This window comes from Oxyura jamaicensis, chromosome 2 (genome assembly GCF_011077185.1).
Source record: "Oxyura jamaicensis isolate SHBP4307 breed ruddy duck chromosome 2, BPBGC_Ojam_1.0, whole genome shotgun sequence".
NCBI lineage: Eukaryota > Metazoa > Chordata > Aves > Anseriformes > Anatidae > Oxyura > Oxyura jamaicensis.
The window spans coordinates 121,503,040-121,525,672 of NC_048894.1; the positions used below are offsets into that span (position 1 = coordinate 121,503,040).

General features: G+C 39.2%; 1 protein-coding gene across 1 annotated transcript; it reads right to left on the reverse strand.

Moving 5' to 3' along the window:
• Positions 1-14: 14 nt before the first annotated feature.
• Positions 15-15,948, reverse strand: TTPA (alpha tocopherol transfer protein). Its single transcript, XM_035318532.1, has 5 exons — positions 15,671-15,948; positions 9,007-9,160; positions 7,515-7,708; positions 4,785-4,895; positions 15-2,837 (listed from the first exon to the last, which is right to left on the reverse strand). Exons 1-5 carry the CDS (start codon positions 15,848-15,850, stop codon positions 2,658-2,660), a joined length of 819 nt encoding a protein of 272 aa, XP_035174423.1. The 5' UTR covers positions 15,851-15,948; the 3' UTR covers positions 15-2,657.
• Positions 15,949-22,633: the final 6,685 nt, after the last annotated feature.

Genomic DNA, 22,633 nt, shown 5'->3' on the forward strand with positions numbered 1-22,633 from the left:
ACAGGGGAGGCCGGTTCAGCTAGAAGAAGTTTATTGATAATAATGGTGTTAACATGTAAAAAAAAAAAGAATTAAAAAACATTTTGCATTACATGACGCTTGTTGTCAGTCCTTGCATCAGCATTTCACAGCAGGTTTGTTTCTTTTGAAGGCACTCCTGGTCTTACAAGAGAAGAATAAGGCACTTACAAATTTATTTACTCTAAAGCTCACGGGTGCTCTATCGCCGCCCATTACACTAACACCTTTTCCATTTGTTATGCAAATGTTCTGATTATTTGATCATCGTTAATAGCAGCAAATTCAATGTTCCATGTACAGACTTCCTACTTAACGTGTAAACATTAAAAATAATTAACAGTTCATGAAAAAAAAAAAAATAACTATTCAGTGCTCCATCGTGTTACATATTCATGTTACCATTTAATAATAGATTCAGGATATTTTTGAAGACACTTTGGACTTCACAGAGATGGTGTAGTTCAAACAGAGATAAAACCCATAAATTTTGTTTGTGTACATATACAAATGCAGTCAACAGAAGTAATCTGATTCTTGTCTCTTTTAGATAAGAGCACAGCAATCAGGGATTGGTTTCATAGGAAAATATTAAGTTTTCTGTTCACTGAAACATGGCTGATTCCTTTATGCAGTTCACATTCAAGGACTAAAACTGAAGGAGCGTAACTTCAGAATAATATTTTCAGTTCTCCAGTTCATAAATGATTTGGAACTTTAGTTAAACTCTTGAAGAATTGCCAGATGTCTGGCTACTTAGTTTATTTTCTAATTAAGAAGAAGAATCATTTCAATGAACTCGTCAATTTAAGGAGCTTTTTTCATATCACTAAATAGTGCAATCTGAGAAAAGGATATGAAACGTGCATATATAAAAATGCATCAGGAAGATAATTTCTTTAGCTTTAGGCTCTGCTTCAAAGATATCCTGAAAGACAAGAATGAAAATGCACTTGAGAAAATGAGGGGACTGGAAAAAAATGAAAATCTTCGTCAGTTTTGAAGGAATTTTATAACAGACATTTATCTTACTATATCAGAGAAAACTAACACCTACCATATAGGAATTTCATAGGTGTTCCTCATGCTAATAAAGAGAAGCTTCCACTGGCTTTTGCAATAACAGAGTATCAATGATAAAGTAAAATAAGACATTTCTGACTTAATAAGATATTCTTATTTCTCTCCCCTAAACATGTATTAATACAGCATCCCAATGTTTCTAATGATTTCAAAATAACTGAAGTTAGCAGTTCCAGCTACCTGAGAAGTAAAGCATTATTGATTCATTTATATGAACATTCACACGAAATGCTTAAATATCTAATATTTATGTAAAGACCCCCAGCTTGTTACAAAAGAGAGATAAAAATTGTGTAAATGAACTCCAGCAGTTGCTGTATTTCCAGAATTTTAACAAATAACAGTCAAAAGTAAATTAACATTTCAGATTATTAAATATTGGGGAATGTAGGATGTTACTGCTATGTAATATATGAGACAACTTATACACATACAGTATTCTTTATGAATCATGTCCCTTAGAAAAATCCATTTATAACTATAGACAGATTTTTTTCGTTACATATAAGACTCAACAGAAAGTTAAATCATCCAGTGCCCAACACGACATAAGCTGGCAAGTTGCCAATTACTTTTCTGAAGATAAGAAAGAAGATAGCCAGCAACTCCTAAGATGAGGCTGAAAGTGACCTACAAGCACCCTTAAACCACAGAACAGGTATTTCTAAAGCTCAGATCTATGAAGGATAATTTACTACACCCTTCAAAACAAACTGATACTGCAAACAGCTAAGAGCTCTTGACCTCTAACACTCTACAGCAGGAATGAAGTGTTCGCATTACTGGGTTGCTTATAACTTGTTCACAGACAGTATCTCCGAAGAAAGAAAAATGAGAATTTTCAAAGTTCTTTTGACTCTCTTAACAGTTCCTCTTGGTTCATGCTGTCCTTTGAAGAACATGTACATGGTGTTTTTCTCATCTTCCTCTATGAAACTAGCAGATTACTGTGTTAATTAGCACAAAATGGGAAGCTGCACAAGCAGCACAAAGCTAACAAATGTTTCACTATTGCTGACTAATTCTCAATTTGACTGTGCAATCTTAGCAGCGCAAACTAACAAAACAACCGTTTCCCTGAGATCAATCCAAAAAGCAGCCTCTTTCCCCCAGTTGTAAATTAGGCCTGTATTCATACTTCTGCAACTAGTCTACCCCATTCATATTTTGTTCCACTTAAATTATTTGGCTTTGTATCTTATCATCTTGACAAGCCAAGATAAAAGAGTTAAGTGTAAGGTTGTGGACTATGTTATTAGAGAGGAGTTTTCTCCAGTGACTTAACAGGAGCAGTATCAATAATATGCTATCCAATGCACAACTACTGACATACAACTTAATCAGTTACAAACAGTATTGCAAATGTAGAATTCGTCTCCTCAGATGTACATACTGATACACTCCAGTTAGTATAAAAGTGCAGTCAATGTAGCCCTCAGTGCCCTGCAAAGACATACTGATTTCATTTACAGTAACTTCAAGTTTACATGAAAGATTTCACATTAAACTTATTTCCACTTCCAGTCTTCATGAACTGCTGTAATACTGCCATAAGGTTATTTATGGGCAACCAGAGAAATGCTCTGGAGATAATCTGCGGACGACATTATGAAGTCAGTCCATTCCTTGGCCAGCTCTTCAAAGGAGACTCCTTCCCCTCCATATTCCTGTGGGAGAATGCTGACTGGAAAGTGTTCAGTCAGACTCTGCATATAGTTATTTCCATGCATATACACCTAAAGAAAAAATATGAAAAACATTTACTTCAGTACAGCGATTAGACTCATGGGTGAAAACAGCAAACAAACTCAATGCAAGGGCTTAAGCCCTCAGCTTGGTTCTACTAAAAGTGTCCATAATGACCTCCATCAATGAGGAAGAAAGTACTGCGTAAGCATGTTTCACATGGATGCTCGAACTCTGTCCTGCTTAATGATGATTCAGTCTGTCTGCAGATGGATTGAACATGGACTAAAACCTGGAGAACTGCATTTTATGCAGCTGCAAGCACAAGAGCCAAAACTAACTACACCCATATAGATAAATTGACCTAAACCAGGGAATACTGGGGTTTGGTCTTGTTATGATCGGTATCACGTAGTTGCTTTTCAGTCATTTTAGAAAAAAATAACAATGTTCGACACCTGGCTATTACTATCTGGTCCTGCTATATGCATTTACAAACAACACTATGTGCTAGGTATATAAGTTCATGAGGTGCCAAGGTGGATATTCAAAAGAATTGATACCTCAGTCTTACATTTCAGTCCTTACGATTCAGTTCCAAATGAAATTAGATCCTGGACTGCTCCTCCACTTTGACCCTTTTAATACAGTCATTCTAATTGTTCTTTTCTTGCTTTATTATAGCTGATTTGAAGCCTTGTTCATTACTTTCAGTCAGAAACTTTTAGAAGCCTCTTATTAACAATTGACAAGAATTTTCTGTGATTATTATTACACAAAGACTACAAGCACATTCACTCAAAAGGTAGCTAGCTGCCTTTAATGTTTCCACATCAGGCACTAAGATAATGAGTGAATAGTAATTATTCCTATGAAGGCATGGGGAACCGGTCCTTCTGATTTCTTTTCAGCTCATACTTGCAATTCTAAGCCAGTTCCATTCCATGAATCATGATATTTGGTTTGTTTTCTTTCAGGCCTTTACTGTCCATCTGTCCTCTTTCCTACTTTTTGAATTCTAGCCCCAGAGATTGTCTGAGCTGCGTTTGGTGATAGGGGGCTGTTACATGGACATTAATATGACAGGGGAAGGGCCACAGCATCAGGCTGCTGGAACATACTCTTTTCTGTATCATCTGTGTGTCAGTGAGTGACTACACAAGGCTGGCAGAAGCAATGCTGCCTCCCATAACAAAACACACATGCTAGGAAAAGGGCAAACATCACTGACTGGGAAAATCTTGCTTTACTGTCCTGGAGTGCAGCAGCTACTGTAAATGCACAAGATCCATGTGCTGAGACAAGGAGGCCTCAGACGGAGAATAGCAAAAGACTGTGCTGTTTATTTTGTACCTTAGCTCTGCTGTTAACACTTAACAGCATTTCCTCTTCTGCCAACTGAAACTTTCAATGTCCTTCCTGTATTGCAATAAACTAGAATTCTTACAGAATTCTTGGCATGCTTTTGCATCCAAATGCAGAGTTTTCCAATTTAAAACTACAAAATAATTTGCAACAGCTAAGAAGCTGTTTGGAAAACAAATCTGAACTTCAGCCCGACCTCTTTATTGATGCATAAATGCCTCTGCAGCATTTTCAGAACTAGATAGCTGTCTTCTACTAATTTTGCACAACTTGGAGCATAATATCACTGTTCAGTGACAATCTCTCACTGGCATTTATAGATCGAGTGCTAGGAGATCTGCGACCTATTTCTTCCTAATTCTGCAGAAGTTTTGCTGTGTGACCTTAAGCAAGTTATTTAAACCCTTCAAGTTACCGTGTATTTTTTTTTAATCTTTACAGTGGTGACAACAGCAAACAATTGCAACTCTGACATTATTGGAAACTGTGATCGTTTTACAATTAGATTCCAGAGGCCAGCATAGCATTAAAACATAAACATGACGTATCCTTTTCAGTATTCATCCTAAAGGAAATGCTGCAGATTATAATGTAGGAGTTTTGTGGTAGAAATAAATTTTGTGTGCACTCACCCGTTGCTTTATTTTTTCAGTGAGAAAAGGCTTAATTAGAGCGAAGACTGGGTGGAAGAATAAAGGCTCATTAATCAAGTGAATACCTCGAACTTTTAGTGGAAAGGAATCCTGTCAACAGACACAAAAAACAGCATGAGAAAAATAAAATATTGAAAAGATTCTATTGTTAAGGACAAATCTGTGAAGACTACTTAGTCCATAGGTTAGAAAATTCCTCCTGACCTTGCTAATTCCTGCACTTTGGAGTGCTCTTAGTTTACACTGCTTAGAAAAACATACCTTGTTCCTCCAATTAGAAATAAAAAAAAAAATAATCAGTATATGAAGAGGCTGACTTTAAAAAAAAGCATGAAAACCAAATTGCACATAAGTAATGCACATGAAGCTTGTGCTAAGCTTTTCCTCCGAGGTACAGTTCTTCACAGCAGAGATCCTGCTGCTCCTTTACCAAAAAGGTATCTAGCCACGTGTTTTCATTGGCAATTCACAACCTGGAGGAAAATATTTTTTTTTCTTATTTATGTATATATGTATACATACATACTATCAAAGTTGCTATATTTAAGTTAAATAAAAGTAATAAAATAAAAAAATATTATCCAGAGAAAAGTCTTGAAATTAGTAAGAATTTGCCCAAGCCAGAAGTTCAGTTTTACAGCAAGATTACTGTCATAAAATTAAAATTTTATCTACTATACAGCCTTTATAGTTTGAAATACTGCTAGTTGGATTCAAGATTCATCGAGAAGTCCCACGACTTTGCAAGTTAAAAGGAAGTATGGCAGTGACCAAAGACAGTATTATGCAATAGGGAAAAAATAGCTTCCATTCATCTCTCTCCGATACTACTACTGCAACCAGTTTTTCTGCTTATAAAAATGGCACTTGTCACAAACAGTTCTTCCCACTAATACAGTAGTCCTTTTCTCCTTATTTCATGCACTATTCTATGGCTAAGGAAAACAAACAAAAAAAAAACACATGCATTTAAGTGCAAATTGTATTAGATTTTAATGCATGATAAAGACCTCAAAACTGTCAGGTTTTAGGTTTACTACACATTATTATGTGTTATCATATGTCATAAGTCTACTATCCTGTTCTTCACAAAACAATTTGGTTTTGCTTGTGGATAATAGATTTTTTTCAAGATGATGTTCCTTACTGATGGTGCTATGCTTTCCACTCTGTATTGCATTTATTTCCTTTCTATTAATTTCTGTTTCTCCATATGGGATAATAATTTGCATGAAAAATACATTTCTTAAGAAAAACATAGAGCTGAAAACAATGGTCCTAATTTTTTCTTATAAACATATTGATCAACACTCAAATAACCTCTGGGAGAAGTATAAGAACCCAGTTAGCAAGATGAAAAGAATCTAAAAAAAAAAAAAAAAAAAAGGCAAACAAAAAACAACCAGTGAAGTTGATTCGTTATACAAGAAAACAACACTAGAAACACAATCTGTTTTTCTCTCTTTTTCAGTAGCTATGATAAGCCTTTAGAAGCCTGAAAAGCATACAATAAATCTGAAATAAATGGAAATGGAAATATTCCATTCAAAGAATTTCCTGGTTTGAGGTAATGGATTGAAACCTTCAGATTTAATTGTGAATATAATTCTACATAACTTCTGCTCTCAATTTCAAGATCATAAAATTACTAGTAACTAGTTTACTACCTCAGAAATCAACTAAAACACTCTCAGTGGTTGTTCTCGTGAGATCTGGCCCAGAATCATATGAAGATTTGTCTTATTCTAGATGGGGAAAAAAAGGGGGGGGAGGGGAATACCTGCTAGTTTCATTGAAGTTCTATAGTAAATATCAAAAGTGAAGGATGGATGAAGTTCTAATGCTATTAGCTCACTAAGCTTTGACTCAACCTCAGACATGAACCTTACCAAATCAAAGTGAGAGATTATGTCCCTAGCTCATTTCTGCACCATAGGTTATCGGTTTTATTATTACTGATATTTAGCTTAACTTCAGAAGGAAAACAGGATTATACATGTACAGTGTAGCCTGCTTGTCATTTCTCTGTTTCTTTCCCATCTTTTTTTTTTTTTTTTTCAAATTCAATAGCAAAAATTCACCTGAATTTGACAGAAAGGGAAGTCTTAAAGACAGTAAGGTCCCTACAAGTGTTGTTAAAGTCAGGAGGTGAGGTAGCACTAACTTGCACAAAATACTGCTTGTGTTGGTGGGAAAAGCAAGCAAAACAAACATTCTACACTGCTGGTAGCACACATGGATGGTTGTGTGGCATCATCCATACTGGCCAACAAGTTAGTATTCTCTTGCTCTTAAATGCTTCTAGCACATGCTATTTCTCATCTTCTCTGAGTCTCAGTGAGGAAAAAAAAGAAAAAAAAAAAAAAGTTCTGAATGTCAAGTTAATGTAATAAGAGTAGAACAGAAGAGATCCTTACAAAAGTAGGCTTCATCTACTCATGAAATTCCTGTATCGTAACAGGCCAGTGGAATTCTAATAAAACATTAGAGGTTAAAGGGCATTTGCTGCTATACAAGAACATACTTTATGTCAAATCGAGCACAGCTTATGCCTCAGCTGTGTGACATTTCATGGATTTAAGATTTTGTTCTTTCAAACTGCATGACCTCTAAAAATGTCTATGGAAGGAAAAATTACCATAAGTTACAATGGAAGAAAAATCGGGAGTTATAGCAGTGAAGTACCATAAAGCAGTATGTCATACTTACTGTGAGCACAGCAGCAATTTTCTTGGCCACTGCTGGACTGATTTGAAATGCATGAGCAAATCGCCACCCTTGAAGATCAAAGATAGCCTTGACTCCATTCTTCTGAGTTTCAATCTCCTTTACAATGAGTTCAGACGTGATCAAACTTACACGAAACACATCATACGCTGTAAATAACTTGGGATCCCATTGTCCTGAAGAGTAAATAAGATTGCAACTGCATTACCACAAGCATACAAACCTCTACTTTCACTTGCTACTGCTTCTAATGTTCTTCTCAGGAAAAAGTAACCAGCTATATCAAAGGTTCTGAGTTAAACAGATTTGCCAGTACAGAAATTATTTTCTATGTCTGTTCTATCACTCATCTTTCATGCTATTTTTGTAGATGATACAAGTGTGTGCTATCTACTGTAGACTCCAGTACAAGATTTTGACAGGAACAGCTTAAGTCATTAAGAGTAATTTTAGCAGAAACCAAAACGAAGCACAGTATGGCTCAAATAGGCTAATCATTGTCTATTGCCTTCAGGAACCCCTGAAAGAAGCCACAGATCATCAATTCATACCCAATTCATAAATTTTTCTTCAATACAGTAATACTGCCAAGATTCAGTGAATCCCATTTTCATTTCTGAGGCCTGAGAAAAGAATTGCATGGTATGAGCATTTACCCTGGACACAATCTTCAGAGAGCACAACTTTTCAAAGAAAAGCCTTTCCTTCTGCTAGATGAACTGATATCAAAACAATTATTTGAAGGTTGGCAAAAATCATTTCTATGTCCAACACAACCACAAAGAAGTATGGCATCATGTGATCATTTAGCTATGTATTTTTAAAAGATTTGGAGGACTGCATCATACAAACCAAGGATGTTCAGAGTGTATCTTATACAGGGCTCTTCAGCTACATACATCTAAATGGTGAAACTCATCCTCACATAAGCTGGATGTTGGTACATGGCTAGATACGTGCCTTTTTTCTGTTCCATCTCTCCCCTCTGTGCTGCATCTGCACCAGCACAGTCCTAGCATACAGCTTTGAAAATTCCCATAGGAACAAAATTACTGTTTGGAAACTCAAGGCCAAATAACTGCATACTCTTGTAAGTTTTAGGTTTTTAATTGTCAGGTTTTTAGCTTTAAGACTTTTTTGATGCAGACAATAATTCTATTTAAAGAAAATCAGTCCATCATAAAAGATAGTATAGCTTTAGCCATACTGGTTATAAGTCAAATGATATAACTGTTGCAGCTCAATGAATCCATCTTTATCTTAAAGGTATTTCTAACAGGGAGCAATAAATATGTTACTTTTCTAGTTAAGACATTCTGATATCATCTTCAATTTTATCATCTCCCAGTGCTGTACCCATAAAATACTTTTATTTTGCTGCTGAAATTGTGATAATTAAATAAACAAAAACACACACAAAAACATTAGTGCAAGAACCAGGTATGAAACAGGTCCAAGAAATTTTGTCACTCACCAATTCTGTATATTAGAACTTTGCTTCCATACGGGTCTCTTGATCTCAGGACTCCGTGATAGCCAGCATGCAAAAGACCAAGAATGGAAGATGGTTGTAAATCTGCACTTATTTCTGGGCATTCAATTCTCCACTTCTGGTAATTCTTCAGTAACTAGAAAAAATAAATGTGCATGTCAGATATGCATCAGGTATTACATAAAAATCACAGTTTAAAATGTGCTTTTCAACATGTGGCCACAGTCAGAGGTTTAATTCATCAAATCAGCTATCATTTCACTGTGCATTTTAAGAAAATCACTCCTAGAAGCAGAAGGCTGCTATCCTTCATCAAATGAGCAAGTCATTATGAATTTAGAATCCTATCAACTTGTTAATGGACTCCAGTTATTAATTTTATGTCAGAAAAGAAACATGGACTATGTAGAAAGCACCAATAGTTCCTATGTAAAATACATCTGGAAAAAAAAAAAAATCTTACTCAAGTTACATTTAGGATTATTCAATTTGATAATGAATCAGATTCATTCAGGGTTTGTGGAACTTGGAAAAGACGTACAAAGTCTTATAGAGGAAAATTCCCTCTTCACCCTCCTCCCCCCAAAGTATGGGCCTGTTTTGTACACACAATTATTAATAATTTCATTTTACTGTTTGAAACACATATGGTCATCATCTTAAGCACATTTTAAAAGTTCATCAATTATCTATATCCTTCCTGGAAATACTACTTATAAATAAGTGTTTATAGGTACAAAAATGAGCATCTGCCACACTAAAATCCCATTCGATTTGGCAATGAGCAAGTTGATAAAAGCCTCATCCTAAAACACACACTGTAAAAAAGAAACATGTAAGTGCTAAATAATTTTACTAAAAGTCTTAAATATGTTCTAATCCAGGCTAATTTAATAACCAAACAAAATAGGTGGTGGGAAGGTAGTCAGGGAAAAGAAGTTGATGGAACAGGAATTCACTGTGATTGCAAAAATAGGCCAGATGAGGTGCCACAACTATCTTGCTCTGTAGAGTCCAGCACCAATAAAGGGCAATTTTTTTGTGCCAACCAGACAGCGTTGTTAACAGACTGTGTTCTTTTCCTTTGTCTTTCCAACACAGATGCTTAAAGAGCAGCAAAAACACAGGAACGCCCTCAAAAAAGCTAACCAAACATCTGTAGCTTCATCCTCTGTCCCTTTTTTTCTAACTTCAGTTGTACCACAACATAATGAAGTAATTAACAATTGCTTATATGTTTTCCACAGATTTTGAAGAGCTGCCTGCCAAAACCAAGATGAGAATAAATATGTTCATTCAATCCCCTGAATAATCCCAATTTGTCAGTACAGATAATTTATTCTTTTCATGAGCATTAAACTTTCCCAAGTTAAAAACAGCAAGAGCTCAAGTTCTGAGCCTCGAGAGGAAAGGAAAGGTGTTCACAGCTTGCAACACACTCAAGATCCTTACGAAAGATATAATTTACCTACTGACTGTTCATTCTGCAATAAATATATGGTTGGAACACTTCTGACACCTTCCATGACATGGGCAAATGGTACATCTTTTTACAGAGGCATGGCTAAGGTCCAGCCGTACCTCCCTTGTCCAGGAAGCTATGAAGTAAATTGCTCTCAGATTTTGAAACCATGTGATTTAATTACCTGAAATGGTGATTTATGGCTGAAGTAAAGGTTAGCAATCCTCCATAGCATCTGCAGCTAGTTAGGAGACATTTTCTTTCAGTCTCTGCTTATGTAAACAATCACTTGCTTAGCAGCTGGACATACTCCAGTCACACAGAGCTACTTACATGAGTAATTCTTACATATATAACTGAATTCAAAAATTAGCAGTACATACTTACAGTTTTGCTTTATTTTGAAAATATCTGGTGTAACATTTTTTAAACACAGAAATTCATGTGGAATATTTAAAACATAGGAAAGCCTTTTTTAGTAAAGGCAGCAAGGAAAAATGTAAACTTTATATATAATAATCAGTCTGAATGCAGAAGATAAAACAACTTAATATAATCAGGAAAAACAGAAGCATGGATTACATTGGATAAATGCAATGTAAATGTAATAAAAATGTCTCATGCACCTACAAGGAAAACATCTCAATGTGTAATTATCTATGTTTACAAACTGAGTAACCTACTTAGAAGCTGCTGAGCATCTGAAAATAGATGCAAGATAGCTTGATAAATGGGTAAAGCTGGATGAAAAACTCCACTGTCTGGAGTTAAGCATTAATTAAGAGCCTTTTCCTGAGGTCTTTTGGGGATAGTTCCAGATTTCTGAACATCAGAGATAGAAATGTTACTGATTAATCCAAGTTTCATGTGATGCAAAACAAAGAAAAGTGAACTTAGTACTTTACTTAGAATTAAAAGAACTAGAAAACAGTGTTTGTTACAGAACCACTATAAACATAAATAAATATATGCAAAAAGGTGTGTATGTATTTTACATTTTTATATATGCACTTTCATCTACACACAGAATTTAAATATAGAGTATATATGGTACAGAATTTAAAATATTTTTATATGGACACAGAACTTCCCTAATTCCACATGTATTACCACTTCACCAGCTGGGAGAAGACTGGCACATGTGTAAGTTTAGGCATTTGGCTTAGCACAAAGGGAAGAGCGGCCGACTGATTTATGTTTCCTCAATAGTCAGTTCAGAGAACCCACCAGGGGCTCTTCCACCCTTTTCATCAAATCTCTCATTGACAAAAGAGAATAAAATCAGCCAAGTAACTGGTTTGAACTTAGTATTTATATTCGACTGCTGTGAAGATGCTCAGAGATAAAGCCTGAAATCCAGCAGTATTCAGACACTTTGCAAGTATACATGCAGTATGCACATACAGCAGTATGCTTGACCCATACTATTCATCCTAGATTTTCTACACAACCTACTTGCAGCACAGTTTCCTCCATAAATCAAATGCAAGGCAAAGAGTGAGTCTAGCTATATGCCTTTGTGTCAACCACAACTCCTAGAAGGATCCTAGATATTTATACGGTTTTGAGCACTCTAAAAAAGATGCTTAAAAAAGTTTAAGTAAGTGGTGTGTTAGGAAAAGCATTTCAATGATGCGCTTTTACTGAATTGTACTGTGACAGTATCTTTGATCACAGCAAGAAAGTCAAACATAAAAATAATAATAAAATAAAAGAATTAAACCCATTGCTTTAGCCACATTATTGGAGACCCATGGCCCACTTTTCAGTTTAAAACACGTATAGTTCATAGGTATACCTGTACAAATGAACGAGCAAACAACATGCTCAGGTCTGGTATGAATTTATATCCAGAGTGAAATCTTTTGCATCATTCAAAACAAGACTTAACAGGTTTGCTCAGTGCCCTGACTGATCTGCTATGTGGACCCACACTAAGCACGAGTTTGGACTAGATGATCTACAGAGATCTCTTCCAACTTAAATTATGCTGTGATTCTCTGATTTCTATATAACTTAAGCAGAATGTATTTGCTTCCAGCTTGAATTGGTGGTATCAGCCACAGTAATGGCCACTTGTCTCCAAAGGACCCAAGGGAATGGCATGGAGCTGCAACCAGGGAGGTTCAGGTTGGGTTTTAGGAAAAGGTTCTGCACCCAGAGAGTGGTCAGGCACTGGGACAGGCTGCCCAGGGTCACAGCACCGAGCCTGTCAGAGTTCAAGAAACATTTGGACAACGCTCTCAGACACATGGTCTATTTTTTATTTAGTCCTTTGTGGAGTCCTATGATCCTTGCATGTCCCTCCCAACTTGTGATATTCTATGATTAACATCTGACCCCTACCTTTATTTCTCAGGGTGAATACAAAGCCACAAGTAGAAGATGCTGTGACAATGTAACACCATTCCTTCTAAGTGTCAATGTTTTGGGGATGTAAGCATTGCTTTAAAATCTCACAGGACAAGAACTGTCTTATTGACTTATTCAGGGTTTGATGTGATATTTGACAGTTATTGTTTGCCTGTGTCAACAGACTTTCTGTTTATTCCTGGTGACAGGATTTCATATAGGATTTAAGGATTTTGTCTTAACACATTCTCACCGACAGCATTCACATATTTGAAATCCCATAGCGGAATCTATCTGCTTAATTTCACCTCTTCTTCTGGAGGCTGTACTTAAGTGGTTAGGGTTAATGCATACATCTCCATCCACTTTCAATGATATAAGGCATTTGGCCAAAATTAATCTTTCCCATGATTCAAAATGCAGGAGAATAATTTCTTCTAAAACAAGAACCGTATGCTACTGTGCTTAATTAAATTTGTCACTGACATTAAAGCATACAGACAGTTCGAGTTCTTCAGCACCAACTACCTGTTTCAATGGTGGATTTTCTTCCAGCATTTCATACGCATATATCAACAGATCAGTACTTTGAAACAAATCTGGAATTGCCAGCAGGAAAATGTAGATTTCTGTTCCAATAAGTTAACATAAATGACTCAGAAATTGAATGTCTTTTCACAATCTAACAGATTATTATTTTCTGAAAGACATCCAAACATTGATAAACTGAAATTCCAGAGAGGCCAATAATCAGGTAGATCTGTGTCACATATTAACCAGGCATGCATCAAGGGACAGTTAGGTCAGTGGCCAGACTCTGAATTAATATTTAAGGCTAAGTATAAACCCATGCCAAGAAAGATGCTTGAGAAGAGCTTGCAGTCTTTTGGTCATAAGCACTGACAGTGCCACAGACTCTGATTATCCCTTAGGTGCTCTACAAGTGCTGTGCAGTATCACACAGAAGCCCAGTGGGGAAAAGGGGCCGTATCAGCCTCAGCTCCAAACTGAGAGGGGACATCTAACCAGGAGGGGAGGAGCACCCCCTGTCTAGACAGATGGCAGGAGGGCTCTGTCTAGAAGGAAGTACTAATGTAACCTATAACCTCTGCATAAGGTCACACTTGGGTTGGACAAATATTCATCTTATGACCACCACAGACTTTTGCACAATAATTCTCTTGGGCTTTTTAAGAACACGTTGACTGCAGATAATAAATATGTGTGTGTGTTTCTTGTGCTCTTCCCATGCTATTTCCAAAGGGAAGTAACCTAGAAATCAGTGTCAGCTGGTATGTGGAAGATTAATTACAAGTTGCATTTGGAGAAAGAAATTTTAGGTGGAAAGATTAAATGTGTGGTTTATGATCATCAAAATGTCTCAGAACAAAGAAGGGTCCAAACGAGCATTTTAGAGTTCACAACCAGTAGAGATCCAGAAATTCTAAAGAGATTCTAAAAAGATTTGGTTCTTCCAAAGCAGGTCTCCAGCCCTTGAGGGCTGGCTGACTCTCACAGAGTTGAGGAAATCTGCTACTCTGTAGGCTCTGTCTCTAAACCTAGATTTGATTTTACACTCTCAAAGAGTAGTCTCATCTATAACATGTCTCACAACTTATCAGAAGAAATGTATGGACCAAATTCTGAAGTGACACTGCCCTGTCTACAGGATTATTAACTCCCAGTATTGCAACACATGTAGGAGTGCATATTACCTTCATTAAGCTCTACTTTTTGGAATCTAGTAATACCGGGGGGGAATAGCTTTTGTTGGGAAAGAAAGAAGAGAACAGCACAGTCCTACAATTGCTACTGCACAGATGATAAAAGCAATCTCATGAACTTCAAGCAAAAGCAAGATGCATGAATAGCCAAAGGAATCTGGATTGACTTGCTTGTTCTTCTGCTGAGGAGGGATGATTTAAAGCTGTAATGCCAATGTTATGAATCAAGCGAGGTGAACACAAAATACATTTTTAAGCTAATTATTATTAAGAGCATCATACAATTCCTCACATTCTTGTTTAGCCACCCTGATCCTGCAGTACACCCACATGCAAACAATCTTCAGTTGTGGCGACATGAGACACTGAACTTGGAAGATCTACAGCACACAAAAGTCAGAAAATAAAAGCTGGGCTCTGTTGTTTGATGCTTTGTCATCAGCATCACATTCCATGGAAACACAGTTCCCAAGTGATGCAAGTGAGTAAATGCTTTTGCCCTGGGAAGATTCGGAAATACTTTCTGTTGAGAAGGATTAGTGGTTTCCCTTTATGTAAAAAAAAAAAGGAAACAGTTAATAACAATTTGTACCTTTGGATACTGAAAATAGGCATGCACTGTCTATAGGGCAAAAAGCCACGTAAACAGCCAGGAAGGCAACAAAACTTACCAAAGCCTGAAAGGTGTCAAACCATTAAATTCTAAGATAAAGGAACTTATTACTGATAGCTTTACACTAGGGTAATTATAAATCTGTAGCAAAACCAGCCGGTGTACTAGGTGCTGGTGGCCTGAGCAGGATACTCAAGGATGCCCTTGCAAGGATGCTGCTCCCTGAGCGGAGCCGTGACCTTACCACACGTACCATAACCTTTATGGCTTTTGGTGGGGTCACACCAAGCTGGCAGTGGCACCGCACCTTTCCGCAGCGTTGCTCCCACGTTGCTCCATGACCAACATTTCGCTACACCCACGAAACACCCAAGCAGCGTGCATCACCCACCCGTCACCCCTCAGCCTCCATTTCCGAGCCCACCCGGGACCTGCTCGGCCCGCGGGCTGACACGAGGGATCCACCGGGCTGCGAGGCCCCCCTCCCCACCTTACCCTCCAGGCCAGGTCCACGTTGAAGTCCCGGGCTCGCAGGAACCTCAGCAGGAAGGCGTCGCTGAGGGGCTGCGGCCAGCGCTGCCAGGGCTCTCCCTCCGCCCGCCGCCGCAGCTCGGCCACGGCGCCTCGGGCCTGCGGCGAGTGCTCGGGGAGGTCGCCGTCCCCCCGCTGCGACATGGCCGGGGGCCGCCGCTCAGCCCCGCCGCACGGCCGGACCCATAGCGACGCGCGGGGCGGCGGCGGCTGCAGAGCCCGGCCGGGCTGCCTCCGCCCCCGGGCCGGCGGGGCTTAACCCCTCCGCACCCTCGGCACCCTGCGGGTGACTCCCCCCAACCACCCGTCTTTTTTTTCTCTTTTTTCTTTTTTTTCTTTTTTCTTTTTCTTTTTTTTTAATTTTTCCCACTTACGGAGACTTAGCCAGTTTTCAGAACTTTCTCCTTTCAACTCACCTCAGGCAACGTTTGCTGAGTTTCCTGGGGAAAAAGAGAGGTTATATCCGGTGGGGGAAGGGGCAGGCAACTCAGGCAGAGCACAAGGAAATTACCAGCATATTCAGGGAAAAAATCAGGAATGCTGAAGCCCAGCATGAGTTCAACCTGGCCAGCATTGTAAAGGATAACACAAATGTTTTTTACAAATATATTCACAGTCTGAGAAAGGGCAAGGAGAATCTCCATCCTTTACAGGATGCAGGGGGGAACATGACTGCTGAGGATAAGGAAAAGGCTGAATTCTTAATGCCTTCTTTGCATCTGTCTTTACTAGCCAGACCACTTATCCTCAGGTTACTCAGCCTCCTGACCTGGAAGTATGAGACAGAGAGCAGAAGAACCCCTCCATGAGTCAGATGGAAACAGTTTGAGACCTGCTGCTCCACCTGGACTGTCACAAGTCCACGGGGCCAGATGGGATCCACCCAAGGATGCTTAGAGAGCTGGTGGATCACAGAATCACAGAATGGTTGAAGTTGGAAGAGATCTTCAGAGATCATCTGGTCCAACCCCTCTGCTCAAGCAAGGTGACCTAGAGCATGTTACACAGCATGGCATGTGATTGCAAGCCACTTTCCATCATCTATCAGCAGTCATGGTCATCTGGAGCAGTCCCAGATGACTGGAGACTTGCTAATGTGACTCCCATCTATAAGAAAGGTCGTACGGAGGAGCTACAGGAACTGTAGGTCTGTCAGCATGACCTCAGTGCCAGGAAAGGTGATGGAACAGGTCATCTTGAATGCAATCACACAGCATGGGCAGGACAACCTGGGGATCAGGCCCAGCCAGCATGGGTTCATGAAAGGCAAGTCCTGCTTGACCAATCTCATCTCCTTCTATGACTGGGTGACCCACCAGGTGGATGAAGGAAAGCCTGCTGACATGGTCTAGCTATACTTCAGCAATACCTTTGGCACGGTTTTCCACAGTATTCTCCTGGAGAAGCGGGCAGCCCATGGCTTGGACAGGTACACTCTTTGCTGGGTTAAAAACTGGCTGGACAGCTGGGCCCAGAGAGTGGTGGTGAACAGAGTGAAATCCAGAAGGTGACCGGTCACCAGTGGTGTTCCCCAGGGGTCGGTGTTGGGACCCATCCTCTTTCATGTCTTTACTGATGACTTGGATGAGGGAGTTGAGTGCAGTCTCTGTAAGTTTGCAGTTGACACCAAGTTGGGGGGAAGTGTTGATCTGCTGGAGGGTAGTAAGGCCCTGAAGAGGACAGGGATGAGGTTCAACATGGCTGAGTGCTGGGTCCTGCACTTCGGTCACAACAACCCCATGCAACACTTACAGGCTTGGGGCAAAGTGTCTGGAAAGCTGTGCAGAGGAAAAGGATCTGGGAGTTCTGACTGTTGCTCGCCTGAACATGAGCCAGCAGTGTGCCCAGGTAGCCAAGAAGGCCAATGGCATCCTGGCTTGTGTCAGGGATAGTGCAACCTGCAGGACCAGGGAGGTGATCGTCCCCTCGTACTCTTCTCTGGTGAGGCCAAACCTCGAGTACTGTGTTCAGTTTTGGGCCCCTCAGTACAGGAAGGACATCAAGGCCCTGGAACATGTCTAGAGAAGGGCTAGGAAGCTGGTGAAGGGCCTGGAACACAAGTCCTGTGAGGAGCGGCTGAGGGAACTGGGGTTGTTTAGTCAGGAGAAGAGGAGGCTCAGGGGAGACCTTATTGCTCTCTACAGCTACCTGAAAGGAAGGTGTGGGGAGCTGGGGTCGGCCTCTTCTCACAGATAACTAGTGATAGAACAAGAAGGAATGGCCTCAAGTTGCACCAGAGGAGGTTCAGGTTGGAAATTAGGAGACATTTCTTCTCAAAAAGAGTGGTTAGGCATTGGAACGGGTTGCACAGGGAAGTGGTGGAGTCACCGTCCCTGGGGGTGTTTAAGGAAAGGTTGGATGTGATACTTAGGGACATGTTTTAGGGGTTGGTGTTTGTGGTAGGGAGGTGGTTGGACCAGATGATCTTGGAGGTCTTTTCCAACCATAATGATTCTATGATTCTATGATTCTATGATCTCCTGTTGTTTTGGTTTGGTTGCTTTTATCCCTCCAAAAGAGCTGTGCCCATCCTCATCACAAGAGGGGATGTCCGGCTGGTGGTGAGAGGGGCAGCATGGGGTTTGAAACCTGGAAAAAGGCTCAAGAGCCTGGGAGCTCTTACATTAAATACTCATTTTTGTTGCCTTGCTGGTGTCCTTGGGCCTTGATTTACTGCTTCAGCAAAGACTTGCAGCTGTAGCAGTATCACTTAGATGTTGGATTCTGGCAAATTTTTGTGACAGACTTTCAAGATAGCTGGAATTTGTACTCCTTCAGCAGAAACTTTAGATTTGTGTAAAACCTGTGTCATAACTTTAATAGGTCTTCCATCCATGGCGAGAGTTCAAGTGTTGTGTAGCCAGCTATTTTAGTCGGACTGCAAAATACATGTGTACATGTACATATGTATTATGGATATGTATATAAAAGGTGGCAGAAACACAATCTTTCTGGAGTTTAAAGACTTCACCTGTATCTGCTTAAGCTGTTTTTTCTTTAGCTGTCCTCACATGAGAAGGCTCACAGTACATCTTCCAAACTCCCACTCATTTGCCAGCTGCACTGAAGATCCCACGAGCTCATTCGGAAAATGGTCAGAGCAGCTTTGGGTGTGCTGTGAAAGTCAGCACTTGGCCCAGAAATGAAGTCTTGGGTCACAGAGTGGTGTTACAGACAGGCCTCAGGTTGTTCCAAAGATGTATGAAAAGCATTTACATGTCATATCTTTTAGAAATAATTATTTAAATGGGACAACTCACTACCTCAAAAACTTTTAAAGTTCAGAGGAGATAAGACTTAACAGGTATTTTATAGCCTATTTATTGTCCAATGTCAATTACTTTTCTGAATCACACCAAGACTGGGTACTTGTATTTCAAAAATCCCCCTTTCCCTACATTGTATATAAGGAAATGTGTATTAATACAAACTTCATACTATTATACTATGGTATGTTTTTAAGGCTTTGAAATATATCTGTTATGTCAAAAATAAAAATAAAAATAAAAAAATAAGCAAGCAAACAAACAAAAAACATTTGGTTAAGTATACTTAGAACAGGGCACAGGTTATAAGGATTCCAGCCTCATAGCATACCGCCTGTGTGTGAAACCCTGACGCTATTGAAATAAATTTGTTGTGTATTTCTGTAGTACTCAGTGCAAGGGAATCCTTATGATTGTCCTGGTAAAGTTCAGAGTGGTCTCACAGTAGGAGCTGTGAGAGTTTGCAGTACATCCATAGCAAAGCTTTTGAACCAAATGAGAAAATAAAGATTCTTTATTTTCAAATGAGAAAAAAAAAAAAAAGAGACAGTTTTTTTTTTCAAGAAGTGTGAGTCCATGCTTCTTTGTTTTTTACATGACACTATAAAAAAATTTAAACTTTTTTTTCCAATTTCAACCCTACAATACCAGTTATATTCTCTTTCTGTGATTATTATGAATGAAATAGAAGTACCTTGTCTTCCACACACACATTAAAGCTAGCGTTAACACACAATTTCAATAGGATTGAGACTGAAAATTGAACCTTCAGAGATGCTGAACATTTAACTTCAGTCTGTGAGAACAGCCAGTAGTCAGCAACTCTGTGACTTAAGTTCTAGTTAACTTGCTTAAACTTGTGCAGAGAAAGACATCATGGAATGTTTAATTTTCAGATCTTTGACTATTTATTTTATTTATTTATTTTAATGAAGAATCCACAAAAGTGTAAGTGCAGCAGTGTTAGTCAGGTAATCATGACAACAACTGGGAGAACTTTTATACAGAGTGCCAGATGGCTTGCTCTTTCCTCTTGCCTTTCTCCTTAAAGCCACATACACAGATAAGATAAAATAGCCCTTCTTTATCCAAAAAAAAGAGTATTTTCACATATTTCTACTTCTTCCAAGGTGGAGAGGCATTTGAGAAGAGCTGTGTTACCCTGTATGAATTAGGAAGACATGAAATTGCACATCACATGGAAAAATATTATTTATCACTCATGTATTTATCATTTACAGGTAAAGATAACATTCCTGTGCAAGCAAACTCCTGTACAAATGCAAGCTTCCAGTGACATATAAAGCAGAGAGTCAAATCAATGGGACCACCAATTTGTCACGAGTCTGTTCATAGACAGTAGTTTGGAATATTACTGTTTCAATAAGGATAGAAGAAATAAACCTTTCAATCTAAGCAAAACCAAATCAAGAACTCATTACTTTATCTGAAGGCTGACAATTTTAAACAGAAATATATATATATATATATATATATATATATATAAAAGATGTCTGCATCTGGGTTGAGGCAATCCCAAGTACAAATACAGGCTCAGTGGAGAATGGATTGAGAGCAGCCTTGATGAGAGGGACCTGGGGGTGCTGGCAGATGAGAAGCTAAACATGCAATGTGTGCCTGCAGCCCAGAAAGCCAAGCACATCCTGGGCTGCCTCAAAAGCAGTGTGGCCAGCAGGGTGAGGCAGGTGATTGTCCCCCTCTACTCTGCTCTAGTGAGACCCCACCTGGAGCCCTGCATTCAGCTCTGGGGCCCCCAGCACGAAAAGGACATGGACCTATTAGAGGAAGTCCAGAAGAGGGCCACAAGGATGATCAGAGGGCTGGAGCACCTCTCCTAGGAAGACAGGCTGAGGGAGTTGGGGTTGCTCAGCCTGGAGAAGAGAAGGCTCCAGGAAGACCTTACAGCAGCCTTCCAGTACCTACAAGGGGCCTACAGGAAAGCTGGGGAGGGATTCTTTGTCAGGCATTGTAGTGATAGAACAAGTGGTAATGGCTTTAAACTAATTTAAATATAAATAGATTAGATATTAGTAAGAAATTCTTTAGTGTGAGGTGGTGAGGCACTGGCACAGGTTGCCCTGAGAAGCTGTGGATGCCCCATCCCTGGAAGTGTTTAAGACCAGGTTGGATGGAGCTTTGAGCAACCTGATCTGGTGGGTGACAACCCTGCCCATGAGAGGGGGGTTGGAATTAGGTGATCTTTAAGGTCTCTTCCAACCCAAACCGTTCTATGATTCTATGTCATCCTTCTCTGTATTGATCCTATAGGAATGCTGCAGCAAGTGACCCTAGTGCCGAAGATGCAAAAGCCAAGGTTTAACAGTTCTGGTTGCTGCAGTAAATACTTTCTGATCTTTGTCTGAATTTCTCCATGATCCATCTTTCTCATGGTCTGCCTACTCACTTGTGCTGACAGTGTTGCTCAATTTGGCAAACTTTTTCTTATGGTACTAGTCTTTAAATCTTGTAATATTCCTTATAGCAGGGTTGGTAGGTGTCAGTAACTTAGCAATAGCCTTTAAAAGTCTCACTCTACAATGTGATTCGGCAATCTCAGCAGAGAATTGATGGTTAGAACACTGGCAGAGAACGTGTCTGTGATTTTATAGCTCAGTAGATTATTTACAAATCCATCTTGGTATGAAAGCAAATGTTTTAAAACAAACAAACAAAAGCATAGTATAAGCCCACCTCAAGCCTCTAGTTAAATTAAATCAAGTTTAATTAATCTGCTCTGTAAAACACTGCAACCCTTGGTGTGTGAAGAGATGATGAAAAACATTTGTGATGAGGAACTGGTAGGGTAACTCAAAGACTGTATGTTGATTGGGAGAGATTTTGATCCTGCTGCCTTGCTGTAGCAAGAGTGTGAATCACCCACACCAAACCATTTTGCAGAGGTGATGGTTTAATAACTGCCAGATTTACGGGCATCCCCTCAAAGTCTGGGCATGTTAAAAAAGTGATAATGGAAAAGCCCAGCCCTGCCATATGGCTGGGAGAATATGTATCACACTATAGGTGCTTAAAGAAAGGGAAGAAAGACCTGTGTAAGTTCCCTTCACCCTCTTGTCTCTTCCCTTCTTCCAAATAAATTTGTGCCTGTACCTATTGGAAAGGATTTACCCATCAGCTGCACATTTAATTGAAGACTGCAGGCTTTAATTTCACCTTTCAGTTTTCCACTTATCTATCATTTTTAGTTGAAGTTTATCTAACTAATTTCACAGTGTTTTCACTGCAGAGCTTCTGTAAACTAATGGTGAGGAGGAGCCAAAGAAAAAGAAAAAAACTAATAATAAAAAAAGAAAAACTAGTAAACAGAACAGCTCTTCCGCAAACTTCTCATTATTCCCTGCCTGCATCTGTGCATTTCACAATGTCTGTCTGTGACTGTGTTTGGTCTGGCTGGCTGCAGTGTCCCTCGCTGGGACCTATGCTCATAATTTTTTGCTGCTTTTGCAGTTTGTCAAGATTTCTAATGTATAAAAGCGATAAAAGATGCTAACTCAAGTTTCTGAGGCTGACAGCCACTTAAAAGCTGAGAGCAAAATCAACAAGCAGAATCAATAGGGTGAATATTTGTGTGTTCAAATGCCTTGTCTTTCTCCCTGAATATATTCAAGGCATATAGTTACTG

Excerpts from the sequence above, each read along its gene's own strand:
- TTPA (XM_035318532.1), bottom strand. The coding sequence starts at position 15,850 with ATGTCGCAGCGGGGGGACGGCGACCTCCCCGAGCACTCGCCGCAGGCC. Across the intron at positions 7,709-9,006 it reads AGTTCTAATATACAGAATTG|GACAATGGGATCCCAAGTTA; the intron begins GTGAGTGACAAA and ends TTTACTCTTCAG. Across the intron at positions 2,838-4,784 it reads CTGAAAAAATAAAGCAACGG|GTGTATATGCATGGAAATAA; the intron begins GTGAGTGCACAC and ends TTTTTTCTTTAG.